At 41.6% G+C, this 19,498-nt stretch overlaps 1 protein-coding gene across 2 annotated transcripts in view; it reads left to right on the forward strand.

Moving 5' to 3' along the window:
* Positions 1-1,181: 1,181 nt before the first annotated feature.
* The window catches only part of PTGIS (prostaglandin I2 synthase), a 54,718-nt gene continuing 36,401 nt past the window's right edge, over positions 1,182-19,498 (forward strand). The window contains exons 1-2 of one of the 2 annotated variants that reach the window (XM_020779481.3): positions 1,182-1,696; positions 14,659-14,782. In XM_020779481.3, coding sequence (XP_020635140.3) covers positions 1,614-1,696; positions 14,659-14,782 — 207 coding nt within the window. In that variant the 5' untranslated portion in view covers positions 1,182-1,613. Of the gene's footprint in view, positions 1,697-1,837; positions 11,490-14,658; positions 14,783-19,498 lie in introns of those variants that run through there. The other variant, XM_078392640.1, reaches the window with a different exon arrangement.

Below are 19,498 nucleotides of genomic sequence, written 5' to 3' on the forward strand. Positions count from 1 at the left end.
TAAAATATCCTATCATTTTCAAACCCTGCTGAGATCTTGCAAACGAAAAGGACATGGATACCTTTCTTGAGCCAAAACAAAACAGAACAAGACAAAAACACGCACCAATCCCTCTCATACTAGTTCTTCCTCTTTTCCTGCTACCTTTGCTTTTTCTTAACATTATTGTAATTTCCAGTGAGCCTTGCCTTCTTAGGGTGTTTTCAAAGTATCAGATCCTCAGTTTATTCCTTTTTGTTTCTAGAGAGAATTTGATTTGCTATCATTTGATCTAGGACCTACTGGTTGGTCTCGCTGGGTTCTGATAAAAATTGCGTGTGGTCCAGTCAATTCCAGCTTATGGCAATGCTTTTCTAGGTATGGAATGAGGCGGTTTATCATTAGTGTATTGCCGCCTTCTGGGATGTTCTAGTATTGCGCAGTTTCCCCAAGGCTAAGCAGGCTGGCCATTCTTGCTGGAGGCACAGGAGGCCATCGAACTCCTCCTGACCACTAGCTGCACAGAAAGGTCCCCAACTGACTGAGCTATCTAGCCCGCTGGTAGTGGCTCCAACTCCATGGATCCCGCTTCTGGAGGAGCTCCGCCTTGCCCCCTCCCTGTCGACATTTAGGAAGCAATAAAAGACCTTCCTTTTTAGGGAGGCTTTCCACACCGACCCCAGCTGACCATCTCCCCTCCCCCCTACACACACTCTTTTTTCTTTCCCCCTCCTCCGCTCCCCTCTCTTCTTTTCCTCCGCCTGCTCCTGGTTTATATGATTAGTCAGTGCCATCTGCTTTCCTTTCCTTTCCTTTTTTAGGGTTATTGTTGCTGTTTTCAGTGTTTCTATTTTTTTTATTTTCTAGTCTATGTGTTCTAACCCGTCCAGAATACTGCTGTGACCCTAATAGGAGTGGAATACAAACTGAATGAATGAATGAATGAATGAATGAATGAATGAATGAATGAATGAATGAATGAATGGTGGTTTTCTCAGTTCGACACCCCCCCCCCCACACACACACACTGAGCCCTGGCTTTCCACGGCCAAGCAGAGATTTTTTTGGACCTTGTAGGTCCTGTTGTCCCTTACAGCGCACTGGCTAAGCCAGTCAGCCTGTGGCTTGGGTGAAATCTCAGCCTCCTCTCGGGCCAAGGGATGGTTTGGGTCCGTTAAACTCTCTGCACGTGGGCAGAGGCACCGCCACGGCTGCGCCTCGCCTGGGCAGAAGGAGCGTCTTGGGACGAGACGGGCGCTGCCGAACCCGCCCGGAGCGCTCGCTCCCTTTGCCTTGATTCGGATCCAGGCGGGGTGGGGAAAGGAAAGCGGGAGGCGGCGCGGCGCGGCCAGGTGGGACCTCCTGCTGACCCCCCCCCGTCTCCGCCCCTCCCGCCCCGCAAGAGTCCCGCTGAACTCCCCCTTCGGAGCGCTGACTCAGGCTCGCCAGAGCCACGAGCGCCGGGCGGCCACCCTGCGGCCAGACAGAAGCCGGAGCGAGGGGAGCTCGAAGTTGAGCTTTGCGCTGCCAAGGGCCGGCAGACTCCGCTTCCCTTCGCCGTTCGCGCTCTGCAACCCGCCGGGCGCCCTTCCGATCCTGGCTCGCCGGAGTGGCGAGAGAGACCTCGGGGCGCCATGATCTCGGGCGCCGGGCTGCTGCTGCTGCTGCTGCTCCTGGTGGCGCTGGCGGTGCTGGCCACTCGCTTCGGGAGGTGGCGGTGAGTGGACGCGGGAGGCGGCTGAGGTTTCTTTTTTTCCCTGCCACCTGTCCCGCTGGGCAAGTCCTTGAGTTGGCGTGGGGAGGGGGCGGGCGGGGGGAGGCTCAGGCGACACAAATATTGGGCGTACGGTTTGGTCTTCTTTGGCGACCCTTGCAGGGTTTTCGAGACATGGGAGATGCTTGGAGGAAGTTGGCTTGCCGTTGCCGCTTCTCGTTCCAGGGCCAGCAGGGATTTGAACTCAGAGTCCGGGGGTGACACCCCCACCCCTACATACACACAACGCCACACGGGCTGGCAGCACATTTTAGAACTTGACAAAGTGACTTTTGGACACCGTTCTCCGGAGGGAAATGGCATGGAGAAGTGGGCTTCAGTCAGCGAAAGCTTACACCAAATAAAACTCGTTTGGCTTTAAGATTTATTTATTTATTTATTTCATTTGCCCAAGTGTCTTACTGCTGGTTCCAAAGAGAGAGTGCGCCCGGTGTCAGAGTACATGTGCAAATCCCATTGATTTAGGAAGAGCAACGAATAATCAAGTAAAGCGGGGCTACCTGGATAGAGGACAAAATTTTCTGTGGCTGGAGAAATTCAATCAATGCAGCACTTATGTGCATGCAATTTATGCCCCACCTTGTGTACAAAAGAAGATCTAGCAAACAGCCAAGATAACTCTATTGAAGTAAGTTGATTCTGGTCAAAAATCTAATTATCTTGACATTTTAATTTCTTTTAATTTTACCTGTACTTCACATATCCATAATTTTAGATCATGCAATGTTCTGATATCAATAAAGAAAGGAAGATTGAATTAGTGGATCCATTCTAGCTGGAACAGACAGACAGACAGACAGATAGATTTTGTTATGATCAGTTATCAACATCCCAAATACATATATAAAAATTCAATTGTTATGTGCTTTCAAGTCAGACCTGAGTTATAGCAGCCCTCATAGAGTTTTTGAGGCAAGTGACATATTTAAGGAGTTGTTTTGCCAGTTTCACACCCCTAGTGAGTTTCTCTGTGTGAGAAGAGATTTGAACCCAGGCCTCATGAGTGCTAGTCCATCACTCTACTACACCAGACTGGGTATCAGGTGGAACTAGCAATATGATATTGGCCTTCATCAGGATTCCTCAAACGTCTACCTCTTCATCAGACTTTCGCATTTTGCAGAAAATGTGGGACACATACACAGGCACACCAAGGATTTAGCCAGGAATATATTTTTTTTTCTGTTGATGCATGGTCTCTCCAAATCATTTTCAGTTTTTCATAATGTTAAAATAGTTCAAGCCAGGCATGGAAAGCCGTTCAGGTACTTTTTCCTCTTGGATATCAGTGTGAAAATTCTTGGTAGGTGTTTACTCGAAGAGATTTAGATAAGGGCATCTCTTTTCACTGCAGATGTGGGACTTATTTATTTATTCGTATTTTTTAATTTAATGCATTTTAATCTCTCTCCTCAATAAGCATTGCAGGCAATTTACAAGAAAATGATAAAATAACAATAAAATAGAACAATTTCAAATACGTTCGTCTGTATGCAACACACACACACAGAGACTGTTAATATTTGTATATATTCAAGAAATACTGAAGTGTTCATCTGTTGCAATGTTAACAGCCAAGAGTTATGAGGTTCTGTGAGAATTTGTTAAATTATTTTTTTGTATTGTCTTGGCTAGCTTCCTGGACTAGAAGGCAGACATCTGGTAAAAACTTTTTTTTCCTAACTAAGTTTTAGTGATGACTTCTGTTTCTCAGTTTTAAATATTTCCTCTGTTTTACTGTAATGCAAATGGTTAAATGGTTTTGTTTTATGTATCTCGTCTTTTTTATTTCACAATCTACTTTGTTCTACGATATAGTTCTCCTGCAATATGTTTCTCACACTTTTTCTAATTCTTTCAAGATAAAAACAAAAAAAAAGTTAATGCCCTTAGGACAATCTCCTGCAAAAAAAATCTCTTTCTGCTGAAATTGGGCCACTGACTTCAATGGGGTTTCCACCTATGTAAGTGTTTACATGATTACAGTAAGGCAAGTTTCAGTCAATTGAATGAGAATTTTTTTTTTTCTGAGTAGCTTGTTTTCTAAAACATTAATGAAAATGATAAAAGGCCACAGCACAGATTATATGCTATTAAAAGGGCATGAGAAAGTGTGCATATTTTGAATTGCTTTTCCAAAAAGGGAAGGGGGGGATGCATAGTGGCTTTTATATCAGTTATAAGTAAATAATAAGCAAAAATAAAAGTTAAACATCAAGGAAGCCTAGTCTTTGTTGCCACCATGATCCAATATCTGAATTTCACTTTGATACTGAGACAAGCTGTTATTATCCTGTTCCATGGCCAAACAAATAGGTTGGGTTTTTCATATTGTGTGTGTTGGGAAGATGTTGACTTTGGCTTAGAAACTTTCTGTCACTGTAACTTAATTGTGCTTAAGGAAGCGGTCGGAGCTAACAGGAAACATGGCTAGCAGTTGACATTGGCAAAGTTGGGTGTTGGTTGGCCCTACAAGGCCAACAAAGGGGCTAAGCTCATTTTAAACAAATTGGGGGCCCAAAACAGTGTATAAAAGAATGATCAAGTCTATGCATTCTGGCTGTTATAGATTTGTAAAGTAAATAAGCTGTTGGAGAATTTAGGTACTTGAGGAAGATGATGATGTTCAGGAACAAACACCATAAGATATGGGAAATCGGTGTTATTATTTGTCAATAGACAGATACACCCAAATTTGCCAATGCCAAATCAGATCAGCCATTGTGATTTACCTACAGGTGTGGTGTAGTGGAGGAGTGGTGAACCAGGACTCAGGAGTCAGGACACCTGGTTCAAATCCCCATTTGGCCATGGAAATTCAATGGGGAGTGGAGGCACTAGTTAAACCATTCCTAAAATATTTCACATTGAGAGCCCTATTAGAATTGCTATAAGCCGTACAGTATTTAACTTGAAGGCACATAATGTAACATAGTGGTTTACAGAATTTGGACAAGTTACTACAAGTACACTTCCAATCATCCTCCACCCAACATGAGTAGAAGATTATGGATGTTTTTATCCAAAGAAAGTAAGTTTTCTAGTTCCTGTGTGTCTATTTGTGTTCCAACCGAGGGTGGGTAAGGGTAAGAAATTTATTTTTCCGCACAGCCCATTTTCAAGATCTGAATTGCAAACACATTGGATCTGAGAGCTTTTGCTCACAGAGAAAAATACACAGGCTGTGCAGAATTAATACAAGCTTTAAATTAGGAGGAAAATGGTTGTTGTGGGTTTTTCGGGCTCTTTGGCTGTGTTCTGAAGGTTGTTCTTCCTGACGTTACACCACTCTCTGTAGCCGGGATGTTCAGAGGACTGGAGCAGGAACTCTGTCCATGCTCAACAGAGCATGGGCAGAGTTCCTAATCCAGTCCTCCGAAGATGCCTTTGCGAATACATAGGAGGAAAATGTTGTTTGTTTATTTTAATAAGTTAACCCAGAAAGGTAAAATATTATCAGCACACAGAAAATGACTTTATGCACCAGTCCAGCTCTCCAGAAATGGACAGTGAACAGAAATGTTGCTAAGCAAAACCAATCATGAGCAAACTAGCTCTAGTGAGTTAGATATTCCTATAGTACTATTTATAACACTTTTTACGGTGTGTTCCATGAGTTGTACTCCCTAGTGTTTGGGATTGGAGCTTTACACGGTGTTGACACAAGCTTCCCCCCCCCCACATCTGATAGAAATGCTGTTAGCAACACTTATGGAGGGGGGAGAAATGCACACATGGGGGGAGGAAGGGGAGAGGGGGACAGTGGTGGCAACTTTTGGAGAGGTGCCTTCTTTCTCCTAGATGCCACCAGGTTGACTCCATGACATGGACCATTTCATGGATTGTTGTGTGAATGAAGGCTAGCCCCAGGTGGTCGCAGGGCCAAGGGCTGAGGGATACCCGTTTCCAGTTTGCCTGCTTGTAGTGGCAACCAGATAAAGTAGTGGTCAGTGGGTAGGGGTGGCAGCTTTGCTTCCACCAGTGCCCTGCTGCCACCATCAGCATCCCACTATTTTGAGTAGGCTGCTAGGTACAAAATTGACCATTACTGGTTTTCGTGACTGCAACATTAAAATTGCAGTGACATTCCCAGAGGGGAAACTGGGTTATTCTGTCACAGCAAACACAGTAAAGAGTCTTCCTTGTGGTGCCTTAATGGACCAGCAAGTTTTATTAGGAATCTTTTGTTCGTTTTTTCCCCCAAAATTGGTTTTAATGACTTGTGGTTTTGTTTAGTTCTATGTTAGTTAGACTGTTTGTAGAAAGGTAAACTGTTGGTGGCATCAAATAAGTAAATGGTGTATGTTAGTTGCTTATCTAATCAACATGGCACGACCCACCCACATGAGGGAAGAACTGACAGCTCTTGATGGTTGCAGAATGATGAGGAAGGACCTTCAGTTGGAAACCCCCCAGAAACTCCCCAAAGAATTCAGTGAAACCTGAAACTGTCAGCTGTGACATGCTGACTGATTGTTGGGACAAGAGAGGAAAATGGGCTGGAAGAGGAATGGAGTAGAGTGTTATAAAGGGGGATGTGTCTGTCTGGCTGGAACAGTGAATAAATACACTGCAACATTTTTTTTGTAGGTTCCACTTTTCTTTTTAAAAACATCTTTTGTGGGAAGCTAATTGTTTCCTGGTCGTCTGAGGTCTTACAGATAGCTTCCACATAGCCTGCTCACAGCAGTGTGTTGCAGAGGTGTTTGTGGGATTGAAACTGGAAAGATACACTATAAAAGGGTCTAATGCAATTCTCATAGGATACTGGTACATAATATCTTGATTCTGTTCAGCCATGTACAATCCAGCAATATCATCCTAGGCTTGCAGCCTTTTCAGCATTGTTGAGTGAAATTTATGGACAGGTGTCAATGATGTAACCCTGTTCCATTTTAATCTTGATTAACCTTGACTGTTTGGGGGCTACCTTTAACAATCTGTTTCTAAATGCCTTCACCATGAAGTAAATACAGTTAATTCCACCAAGTTTTGCTCCAGGAATATTCAAAAGGCTGCCCAAGCTTGTGGCTTTCAAGCAATCACTTGTAAGCAGTGGAGCCAGGATTTGCAGGGCTGGAACAAAAAGATGATTATGGTGATGATACAAATGCAGACGTAGGCAGATGATGATGATGATTAGCAAGGACAAGGGCATCATCTGCTAGTCCTCTCAGGTTTCCATGTGCCTTTGGGGTTTACCTGCAATCCTCACTGTTCACAAATATATTTGTGTTAGTATATGTATACTTTCACTGAAAAAATGTTATTCTGAGCTATTCCTGTTTTAATGCAAAGTATGTTGAGGTGACTTGCTCTAATGGATGTTTCAGAGTGGTTAGCATTTCAAAAGACTTGATCTTGGTAGAAACAACAACTGCTGGAACCACCACCCCGAGCCAAACAGCGACTTTGCATTTCACAAAAAAGACAATATGCGTGCGCGTGTGTGTCTGTCTCTCTGTGTGAAGGTGTATGTAGATTTTTTTGATGACTCTTTGTTTGAAGAGCTGGGTGGAAGAAGCCACAGGAATTGTAGCCAGCTTTTGCAATCACTTGAACAATCAAACCTGGCAGACTTCTGCTATAAACTTTTTGAGACTCTTATTTATAACTTTTCTGCACTATCCACAAAATATCAGCGTGCAGCCTGAGGAAGTGGACCTCAACTACGAAAGCTCGCAGGTTTTTTCATTTTTATTTGAAAGTGATCTTATAAAGGTGCCACCTGTCCTGCATTAGCATTGTGTAAGGGACAGCATGACTCTCTTTTGGCTTTTGCTAGAACTGATTCACTGATATAGCTTAATGTTGCAGCCTAAATTTTTAGACCTTTATTGAGTGCATGGCTGTTTGTGTATGTTTTGGAGGGTGGAGGACAGTTAAATGTTAAATGTCTTTGACTGCTGCTTGTTCATTGTATTTTAGCAGCATTTTTAGATATTTGTGGTTCTAGATGTGTGCAATTTGTGGTTTTGGAATGAGATGTTTATACTTTGTTATTTAGTTCACTCTTTTTTACATGAATTGTGAACTAATTTACATGAATTATAAACCATTCTGGACACTTGTGAAGAAGGATATAAACGAATAAATAAATAATAAATAATGTGGGGACTGTCATGATAAGTCCCTGTTGGCATTTGCCACTCCATGTCTGATTGTAATGTATCGTACCTGAGGTGGTCCTAGTAAATATTCAAGAAGCTTCAAGTTGTACAACATTCTCCTGCTAGTTTGGTTTTGGGTTTTTTTAAACCTATGTTGAACCTAGGTAGAGGTTCTGAAGGAGCTACATTGCTTATCTATTCACTACTGAATTGTAAACAGATAAATGAAGGGACTTCATGTCCATCTGTAGTTCTTTGTTCTTTGTTCCTGTTGGAAGCATTCCAGTAGTGTTTCTGGAGTGGAAGGATCAGCTGACAGGGTGCTTTTGTTACCTAGGGGATGCTCAAATGTGTTCGCCATCCTCACATTCTTCAAGGAGGCTCCTCCTATGTCACCTGTCGATCCACAATGAGCACTTGTGTATCAAACTGAGCAGCAGGCATACTGGTCTCACCTGGCCACATTCTTCCTTACTGTTGGGAGATGCATTGCACTGCTGTCTGAATTATACCTATGTTTACTAAATAGGGCTATGAACAGGTATAAATAAGGATAGGCCAGGCATGGGTGACCTTCAGCCCTGGTTTTTCATATGCTTCCTTCCTGCTTTTTTTGTGTGACCACATTTTCCCTCCATAGCTGCCTGGCAAAAAGTTAAATAGCTGACAGTTCTCCTTTTAAATAAGCCACAGCACTCTCCACATCATGTAACACTCAAAAATACAGGGGTTTTCCCCCTCAAAATTTTCAGTAGACTCTAGTCACCTCTGGTTTTGTTCCTTGCCATTTGGAAGCATTTTTGGTGGTTAGGGTGGCGTGCAGAGGGTCTGGGGAAGAATATTGTGTGCCAAACCTGTTGCCATAAGAGAGGCAAATGTTGACTTGAAACTATATCCCCCCTTTCTGCCTGCTGGATCGTGCTTTCTTCTCTCTCTCTCTCTCTCTCTCTCTCTGGTGCTATATAAGTAGCAGCCCTAAAGCAAGTCGAAAAGGTCCTGTAAGTTTTCTCATGGAAAATAAACACCTTTTGTAATACTTTATTTTTAACTATTTGGTTTTGAATCCACAGGAAGGTATTGGAGCCAACAAATAAGTCACCCTGCCAGTCCATTTTTAGAACAGGTCAGCTCACAGTTTACATAAGCTAAGTGGTCAGTCAGCAACAGAATTCTGTGTGGCCTGCGTGATGTTGGCCAAACGAAAAGTCTGATGACGTCTCATGCAGGAAAACACCAGCTTAAAGTTGACTCAGGGCCTGTCCAGACAGGGAAATTTGGAATTTGGTCTGGTTTGTGCTTGACCAAATTCTCTTCAGTAGAATGTCTTTTATTTCTCACTTGAGCCATCCTTCGATTCACACTGAAGGTGTTTGTTCTCCTGCAAGAAGGGTCCATCACCAGTTTTGCTTGTGTGTAAAAGTAACCGACTTACTCACAAGTAAGGTTTACCATGTTTACTTATGAGTAAGTTTACTCAGTTTACTCTCAAGTAAGGAGGCAGCAGCGTAGGACAGCAGCATCAGAGCAAGGTTGCAACAGCAGTACTGTACGTACTGGTATGAGAGGAAAACATTGGGCTGAAGGCTGGGGAGAAGGAAGAGAAGTAACACCCCCTTTCCCCCACCCTTCTCCTCAGCTGGGGCTCTACCGGGGCTGCGCTGCCTTATGAGGGTGGAGCTCATGGGGTTGACATAATCCCTCTGTCCACTTTTTCTCACAGTTGTCGTTCAGCCGGCTGCTGTAGTTTTCTTTTTTGTTGTTAAATAAAGTAAGTGGCATATCAAAAGATCAATGCAACTGTCAAATTCCCTCAGTGTCCCCTGTTTGTTTTCCCTCAAACACAGGTCCACCTTCCGACACGATGTACTATTTTCTCCCTTTACCCGGTGCCACCAGTGGATCTTTATCCACACTGTATCGAATATGTTTCTTAGACTCGGGCTGCCAAATATAACAGGTTTATTTATTGTTTGATGGGTAAATCACTGAAGTAAAATCATAGATGTTCTTTTATTGTTCAGTCATTAAATTTGGATAGGATTACACATTTGCTTGTTTGTATTCATTCACATTAACCACTGATACAATATCTTAGGACTATCTATCTATTTTCTATTTCTTTTATCTCATATCTGTTCTCTACACACACCAACTATTCAATCTCTGTCTTAACATTTCGAAACCTCTTTCTCTAACTCCCCTCAGTCTGTTCTCCTGACTCCGCCCCTCCTGTCCTGCCATAGGCTCCTGCCCTAGAGCTCCATATGATGGACAGACATGACTTGGGCATTCCGCCACAGCAACCACCTAGCATGGTACTAGAATCGCACTGTACCAGTTCAAGAAATATTTAAAAAAAGAAGATGAAAAAATAGGAGGGGTTTTCTCTGTCCTCCCTTTTAATGTCACAACCCACCTATTATGTCACAGGGTTATCACTTCTGATAATGTCCCCACCACAGCTCCATTTGGGTGCAAACTAGCCATCTGCACAGGGTAGACAGTGAGATAATTAGGGTTGCACTGAATCATATCAAAAAGAATGCATGCCCCAGTGCTGAGCCAGAAAGGAGCTGGACAGATCTTCAAAGGGCATGATGGATTTATACATACCAACAGTGATCCATATATTGATCTATATTTCAGTGTGGACGGACCCTCAGTCTTGCTATATGGCTGATGATAGCTGTTTCTGTTGGAAATATTGCAACCTGCATTTTGATGCCTTTAGGGAGGGAGCTTCAATTAATGTCTATAAATCCAGTAACAGTCAATTGATCCCTCTTTATCTCAGATTCTTTCCCACACCTGTCAGTGTTAGCAAAGAAATCTGCCAGAAGTAGATAGAGTGATGTGTTCTGTCAGCTACGTATGTAACTATGTCTCCCATCAGCGCTAACCAGTACAGTCCTAAAACATCTGGAGGACTGCACTTTCAGCACTGCTGATTTACGATGTACTCTTTATAGTACTCAAGCCATTTCACATATATTCTCATATATTTTTAACATATATGTAAGTAATTCTTGAAACTGCACTGTCAGGTTGGTGAGTATTATTTATTATACCTGGTCCAGTGGGAGGGTAAGAGAAAATGGTCCACCTTAGACCATCTTAATGAAAGCCAGTTTGGTGTCGTGGATAAAATACAGTATTAGACTAAGACTCAGGAGACCTGGGTTCAAATCCCTGCTTAGTTATGGAAACATCTCACATACTTTGAAAACCCTTGGAAGCAACTTTGATGCTTTTTCAGCGATGAGACGGTGTGCCATCACCTTTGTGAGGGTATGGCAAAGGTGACATTTGAACCAGGAAATTGCTGGTTCATAGCTCACCCTTGGAAATATGTTTGTCTTGGCACACATTTCAAGAGGGACCAGCAATCTGTTTTCTGTTGTGATTGCTAGTCAGTATGACATGGTCAGAAAAATCCTTTCCTGTTCCAAGGATAATAATCAGTTGCAACAAGAACCAGTCAGATTAAAAAAAGAAGCAACATGAGCTATCATCACTGTAGTTTCCTGCAGTTGCTTTCCATGTCTCATCAGAAGGAAAGAGGGGGAAGCTTCTCAAAACCTTTGGTGAGGAAAAGAAGAAGAAACTTTACATGGGTCATGGCTGAGGTATATATTTATTTTCTACAAAGCCAATGTTAACATACCGTATTCATATTTTTAAAAAATCATGAAACATTTCTATCAATTTGCACATAATACTGTACAAAGACCATTTGTTTATACTATATACTAAGGTCATTGAAGTTATTTTTCTTGCACAGCTTCTGTTCCTTTAATGGTGGCATGGTGGACAGAAATACAATAGGTTTTCCTCTCCCATATCTCTGTAATTCAGTGCCAAAGAAAACTGGCCTTTTCAATGGCTGTATAATTGAGCAACCTTATTGGGGGGGTGATATACCAATATCATTTAGGTCTGAGTGAGTTTTCTGGCAAATAAAAATGTTCCTTTGGTTCTGTATTTCAGGATTATGCCACTTCTTTGGCACTGAATGAAAATATGTACAGTAACTGTAATTAGCACATGCGGTTATGATGAATTTCTGCCATCTGCATCCTGTTAATGGAATGAGAGTCTAGCTTCAGCTACTGAATATATTGCATTTATTCTAATAGATTATTATCAGAGTCTCAGAAAATGTTGAAAGAAATAAAACAGACTGGTTCCCCCTTGGAAATCCTGACATGGGGATTGAAATCATGAGATCTCACAAAAAGTTAGCCTTGGTTCAAGAAAATGGAAGGGTTCAAGATGAAATTGGTACTGCTGGTCAAAGGATATTGCACCACAGTTCTGCTTTAAACTACTTCACAGCTATTCTGTGGCAAGAAAAAGGATAAAGATGTGAAGGGAGGGTTCCAGACGGAAGAGGACTGCAATGTGTGGATCCTTTGTAAATTCTGTGAATGAGGGAGAAATGTCTAAAAATGTCCCAGGAAAACTATGTGGGCCACCAATCCATCCAGGTTTACTTTTGTACCCTGTGAATCTCTTGTCATGCTGTAGAAAGCATATTTCAAATAATGTCTCTACTATTAAGAGATTAAAAATATATACTCTTAATAAGCACCTAATGCTGGCATGCTTCATCTTGTTTTAGCAAATGCCTGCAGGCAAAACAAACACATTCTGTATCCATCACATTATACAATTGCACCATCATATATAATCACATTAACTTAACCAGTGATGTGCAAATTAGGCTGAAATCCTGTTGAACAGTTATGCAAAAGACACAGCATTTGGCAGAGAACTGCCACCAGTTGAAAAGTCTCAAGGACCACCTCTTCCTTTATGAGTCTGCCTCTGGTATTAAGATAATCAGGACAGGCTTTTCTCTCAGTCCCACCACCTTCACAGGTACATTTGGTGAGGACACAGGAGAGGGCCTTCTCTGTTGATACTTCCAGACTTTGGAACTCCCTCCCACTGGAGGCCAGGCTGGCCCCATCTTTGCTGTCCTTCAACAAGCAGGCAAAAACCTTTCTCTTCAGGCAGGCTTTCCCTGAGTGACTGGCTGCCTGAGTGGCTTTTTAAATGGATAGTTGTGCCTTTCTGCTTTGAATGTGTTTTTGGTGTTGCATACACACACACACCCTCTTTAAGTGTAGTATTTCTTTGATCTAGAGAGGTTTGGAGGTTTGGAGGTTCATGACAATTTGTTGGACTGGCACCACAGGTGCCTCTCGTTCCCCTCTTCCCCCACCCCCACTAGATACTCCACTCTCCAACCAGTACATGCTGCTGTTCTCCTCCTCTTCAGGCATTCAATCGGTCCCAGCAGGAGCAAGTGCTTCCTTCCTCTGCCTCCTCTGGTAGCTGCCCACTCAGATGGGGAGGCAGGGCAGGGCTTCCTACAGCACTGCCTTTGAATGGGTGGCTGCCAGAGGAGGTGGAGGAGGGAGCACGTGCTCTTGCTAGGACTGGTTGAATGCTGAAGAGGAGGAGGAGAGGAGTTCATGCCAGCTGTTGAGTAGAGAATCTGGCCAGGGGGTGGGGAAAGGGAACACAGTACCTGTAGTGCTGGTCTGATGAACCAGCACCAACCACCAAACCGAGGTTCATGCCCATCTCTAGTTTGATCCTTTTTAGTATTTGTATACTTACTGTTTTTAGCTTTAAATATTGTATTTTATTGATGTAAGCCACCTTGGATGCTTTTTAAGGATAAAGACAGGGCAAATTTTTTTAAATCTAAAATAAAGAAAAGATGTGCAAGATAATGTCTACAAAGATTTCTTAACTTGCAGCAATTTGCCCTTTATGTAACTTTGCAACATGATTTCAGTCTTTGTGTTTTTTTCATTGCAACTCCTAGAAGCAGAGCTGCCTCTAGAAAGTACAGATCTCCACACCTCTAGATATTCTACCAGATATCTAGCTTTAGCTATCCTTTCCCTAGAAAAGGGCTAAGGGATTTGTTCTGGTCATAGCATAGCCAACATGCTTTAAAAACAGTGCCTGATAGGTGTTTTAAAAAGCAACGAAATTAGGTAAAAATAATATGACAGCTTACAGTCTTAAATCCATGTGGTTTTTATATTGTTTATTTAACATTGTAACTAGTCACATTGAGAAGAAAGGTTGGGTGTAAATATTTTAAATAAATAAAGGCCTTATGTAAACTCGACTTCTACTTTATAATTTTTCCACCATATTAAAATTTCTTCTGACTCTCCCTTTCTTTTTAATGGGCAAAATCTGGTTTGTGTAACTTTGTGCCCGTGTTACTCAGATTGGACAGCAGAATTAGTTAAATATCCATAACAGCATCTTGTCCTAATGTTTCAAGTGCATGAGGTATAATTAACTTAAAAGATAACATTTGAGAAGAACAACAACAACAAAACCCACTAAAGCAATTTCATCTTATTTGACACTGCCAACCAATAAGAAAGATAAGAGCTGTTATAACTGCTAAATGTTTGGAGAGATCTTGCTGAAAAGGTGCATTTTCATTGTGGCTAAATTGAATGATCATGTGCAAAAAAATTTTGTACCAAACTAGAATCTTTGAAGAGAAAAATTGTGAACTCTTCCCATGTTCCATATTGTCCAACATCTTTCTGTGGTTGTTTGCTTTTCCAGTTTGCAGCTCTGACCTATGATCCTATTGAGTGGGTTCCACCTGTGCAATGGGAATGACCTCATCATCTTCATTATGATTAAAGCTTGATACTGATTTAAGATTAAAATATATAAACTCAGTGGCAGAACTTGAAATAACCAAAGAAGAATGCAGTTAGTCATTTATGTATCTATTGATGTTTCCAGGAGACCAGGTGAACCCCCACTTGATAAAGGTGTCATTCCTTGGCTGGGGCACGCACTGGACTTTGGCAAAGATGCCGCCACATTCCTGTCCAACATGAGGAAGAAGCATGGTGATATTTTCACAGTGAGTACCTTCCGGGTGATGTCTGTCAATGTTTATGTCCTTTGGAATTCACCAGACTCTTTGTATTTCAAGACAATGCTTTTGTTGTATAACAGCTCTGCCATGTTCAAGGAACAAGCAACCCACACAGCAACATTTTCCATTTTTAACACCCTTGCATCTTCCCCCTTTCCTTCCCCCTTACCACAGGAAATCCGATCAGTAGGAACAGACAGAACACCTACTTATCTACCTTGTATCTTTTGATAATAATGGTAGGAGCAGATCTTGGAAAAGTTACTATTTCTTTCCTACTCAGCATAACCTGTGCCCATGTTAACTGGGGGAGTCTGGAAGCCATAATCCAAATTGATATCTTAAAAGAGCAAGGAATTATTTTTCTTTTTTCTTTTGCTTTTCTCTCGTATTTTACATTGGTTCTGGTTCTGTGCCTTCAAGTCACCTCCAACTCATGACAACCCTATGAATGAGCACTCTCCAGAATGTCCTGTCCTCAACAGCCCTGCTCAGCTCCAGCAGATTCAAATCCTTGGGTCTTTCAGGAAGTCAGTATGTGTCATACTTGGTCTTCCTCTTTTCATGCTGTCTTCCATCTTCCTCTGCATTATTGTTTGTTTTCCAGAGAATCCTGTCTTCTCATTTACGTGCTCAGAGTAGAACAGCTTCAGTTTCAGTCTTTTTGCCCCCAGAGACTGTCCAGTCTTGATTTTATCTAGGACTCACTTGTCACGTTTCCCATGCACCCTCTGTTTACTATTTTCAAACAAAGGCTCATGTCACGTTCTCTCTTCACTGCCACCAGTGGATTACTTCAATCCACAATATAAATGACATATTCTGACATTTGTCATGTGAACAAAACAACTTATTTAATGGAGGGAAGCAGAATAAATAAGAACAGAAGTCTTTCAGCTATTCAGTGTACACAAGCATTTCGTCATCAGTTCCCTCAATACATAGTTTTTCTCAGCTTACAGACTCACTCATTACCACCCTCTCTACCTATCTCCCTAACCAGCCCTATCTGACTCCTCCTTCTCCCGCCAGGCCTAATGTAGCTGCTGACTCCGCCTCTCCAGCCTTCTCATAGGTTCATGTAAATCAGCTCATGAGTATGAGTGACATGGGCGGTCGCCACACCACTCATTTGTCTTTCTGGCAATCCCTGGTGTCCGTAAAGCTCTCTTCTAGATATAGTATCTGAATTGGCCACCAGAAAGCATTTTCCTAAATTTTTGTGATGTGTTGATAAGGACAACACAATGCATTACTAACATGTAACACAACAAATTACTTGGTTGGTTGAAGCACAGTGAATTATTTGGATGATTGGAGCAGTGATAATAAGGGCAACCTGACTGTTGGGGAGCAATAGTAATGCAAAGAGTTCCTTCTAAAAACTCTGAGCCTGAACTACTTCACACAGGATTGATGTGAGTGTATACAAAAAAAACTTGATGCGGACCATGAACCTCACCTTGAGTTCTTTGGAGGAAAGGAAAGGTGTAACTCTAACAGACAGACAAGCAAATACAGTAAGTAATGTTGCTAATCCTTCCATTTAAGTATCTGACATATACAAGCTTAGTGCCAGGATCACGATCTCTTGGGAAGATACTGTTGCAGAGCTTTGAATTTCTGGTTAAAATTCTTTTTGCTGTGCAATAAAAGTACAGAGATCCACAGAAGAGAATGCCTTCAACTTCCCCAGAGAGGCCTCCCATTTTTCATTTACTGGCACTTATAGTCTGAATAACTTGCTCTGAGACTTTTGTAGGAGAAAGAGTAAAAACATTTCATTACTTACAGTTTGAATAGATTGAGAGCAAACAAACAAACAATTGTTTCGAACAGACTAAAGAGAAGAAATGGAGGCACTCAGCAGAGAGGCAGGGCTCTCTTTGAATTCAGCGGTGGAAAGGAACAATGGATTAGTGCTGGATGGGTTGACCACCAACCTGCCTCAGAAAGGACCCTCCTAGCCCCACAAACCATAGACAGCATGTGAGGTTGTAAAAACTCCAACAGATACTGTCTGCTGGCTCCTTTTCTAAGATTGCCCTCCTCCATCACCTCCTTGTCTATACTGCCTTTGTCCATCCAGGTTTTCTTTCTGAGCCCAGTCCATATTACTTCACAGATGTATGTATAAGGTGTGTGGAGAAGCTATGTGGAGGGTCTGGCTGTAGCTTGTTCACTCATTTGTTGGAAGAGGCCAAAGTGCAGGCAAAAACAACAAAGAGGAGAAGCTCCAGGGCCAGAAAGCTGGTCGTGGAACCCTACAGGGCCAGAGGTTTTGGCAGGTGCCTAGCAAAGCCAGCCTCCGATGCTGGCTATAATGTAATGGATTAGCTGCTGATTGAGGGGGTGCGGATTGTGTTCACCTATGAGGTATAGTGGTAAGACTGTTGGACTCACACTTGAGAGACCTGGGTTAAAATCCTTGTTCTGTCATGAAATTCAGTGGGCCGTCTTGGGCCAGATACGCTCTCAACCTGTCCTACCTCAGCAGGTTTCATGAAGATGAAGTGGGAAGGAAAAGAGCTTGCCTTATCCAAGGAAAAGTGGAATGCTAAAATAACGTAACATAACATAACATAACATAACATAACATAACATATATAATATAATATAATATAATATAATATAATATAATATAATATAATATAATATAATATAATATAATATAATATAATATAATATAAAGGCCTTTTCTTGTTATCCTCAAGTAATCTTTTGTCCAGCCTTTTCTTCAAATTGACACAATTGCAGTTGGATTAATTGGGCTGTTAGTAGCCAGGTGGGCAAGCGCAACAGCCAGCGAAGATGCTGATCCCATTCTGTTCACCTCTATCCATCATTTAACTACCCTCCTTTTGCCTGCTGTGACAAACAAGTTTCCATTCTGCCTCACTGCACATCAGAGATGGGTGTGCCCAGCAATTGATGGAAGGAATGGGGTGGGAAAAGGCAGAGCAGTTGCACCTTGTCTTGCAGGTTTAAATAGGGAGGTACTATTTTAGGGAGATGACGACCTGCTAACTTCAACTGTGAGTTTTCTGTACAAAATGCCATTCAAGACTAGCTTGTTATGTTCTTGTCTCTTTGCAGGTCATGGAGATGCTCCAGGTTTACATGGCAACACAGACCTTCTGTGTTCAGGCCACTGATTTGTGCAGCCTCCCGTTGCACATTCTGTAAAGTAAAATGCATGTATGATGGCATCCAAAAACATGAAAGAAACACTTTTAACAGGAAGGAGATTCCTTCCAAGTATTATTTATACCTGTGCAGTATTTCCAAATTGCCTCATATTGAAACTGTTCATATGACATTTTACCAAAATACAAATACATGTACCGCACGTATAAAAGTGGAAAACAATTGTGAGAATCATCTTGCATAGTTATACTGCAGAAGAAAAATGGCATGACTAGAAATGACAAATTTCTACTGACAAGTCTCCGCTTGGATAAAAAATCCTTGGACCAGGAATTCAAGCAGGGACTTGTTAAATCAGGGCAATTTACTTCTGTAAGTTATACCACTACTCTTCTGCTGGTCTAACTATCCATGAGGATACTGGTCAATAATTTAAATTATAGAAAAGCAATAGCAGAAGTATTCAATTAATTCCCAAATGCCATGAGAACACTTAAATCCTTTGGTTCCCTTTCAAAAACTACTAGGGAAGAACACGTAAGAAAAGATGGAAAGAACTGGGAATGTTTAGCCTTGAATTTTTTTTCTTTTATTTATTTCTAAATAATGAAAAGACAGTCAACCATATTACAAATAGTAAATACAAAGCTATTCCTCACAATTATCCAAATCACATATATACCATTCCCCATCGATCAACAATCTAAATTTCTTTTCAAACCACATGTCTCAAAGTCTATTTTGTCGGCATATTTTAATAATGGCTTCCAGTTTTCAGTGAATTTACTATGGCTTATTTCTCTATGTAATCTAACTTTATTATTCATTTTTTCCATCAGCAATGTATTCCCTATTTTACTTGTGAATGCTTGCAATGAGAGATCTTGGGCTTTTTTCCAATTTTTAGTGATTTCAGATCTTGCAGTGCCTATACGATTTGCAAATTAGTCTTTATATTCTAGTTTCTCATTTCCCCCTGTGAATAATGAAAATAACAATTGTTTAGCCTAGAAAAATGAAGACCTTGATAGCACTTTTCAAATACTTGAAACACTTTTCAAATATTTGAAAAGTAGCCATAGAGAGGAGGGGCAGGATCCATTCATGATCACCCCAGAGTGCAGGACACATAATAATGGGCTCAAGCTACAGGAAGTGAGATTTAGGATGAATATCAGGGAAAACTTTGTAACTGTTAGAGCAGTATGACAATGGAACCAGTTATGTCAGGATGTGGTGAGTGCTCTAATGCTGGAGGCATTCAAGAGAAAATTGGACAACCATCGGTCAGATCTGTTTGGATTTGGATTCCTGCATTGAACTCTTCCAGCTGAATTATTCTATGATTCTATAATGTATTTTCCCATTGTGCATTTGGCCTTTCTGGGCCCACTATGAAAACATGTTTCTCCCAAGATATTACAAGCTTGTCTCTATAGAGGACAGATGAAGCAAGGAGTTGGTCAAGGCCATATTGGCACCTGAAATGCAAAATATTGACAATGAGTTGTTGGCACAAGAGCCTAGAAGAGTCGCTTGCTTGGACTTCAGGTC

The sequence above is a fragment of the Pogona vitticeps genome, chromosome 4 (assembly GCF_051106095.1).
Source record: "Pogona vitticeps strain Pit_001003342236 chromosome 4, PviZW2.1, whole genome shotgun sequence".
Lineage (NCBI taxonomy): Eukaryota > Metazoa > Chordata > Lepidosauria > Squamata > Agamidae > Pogona > Pogona vitticeps.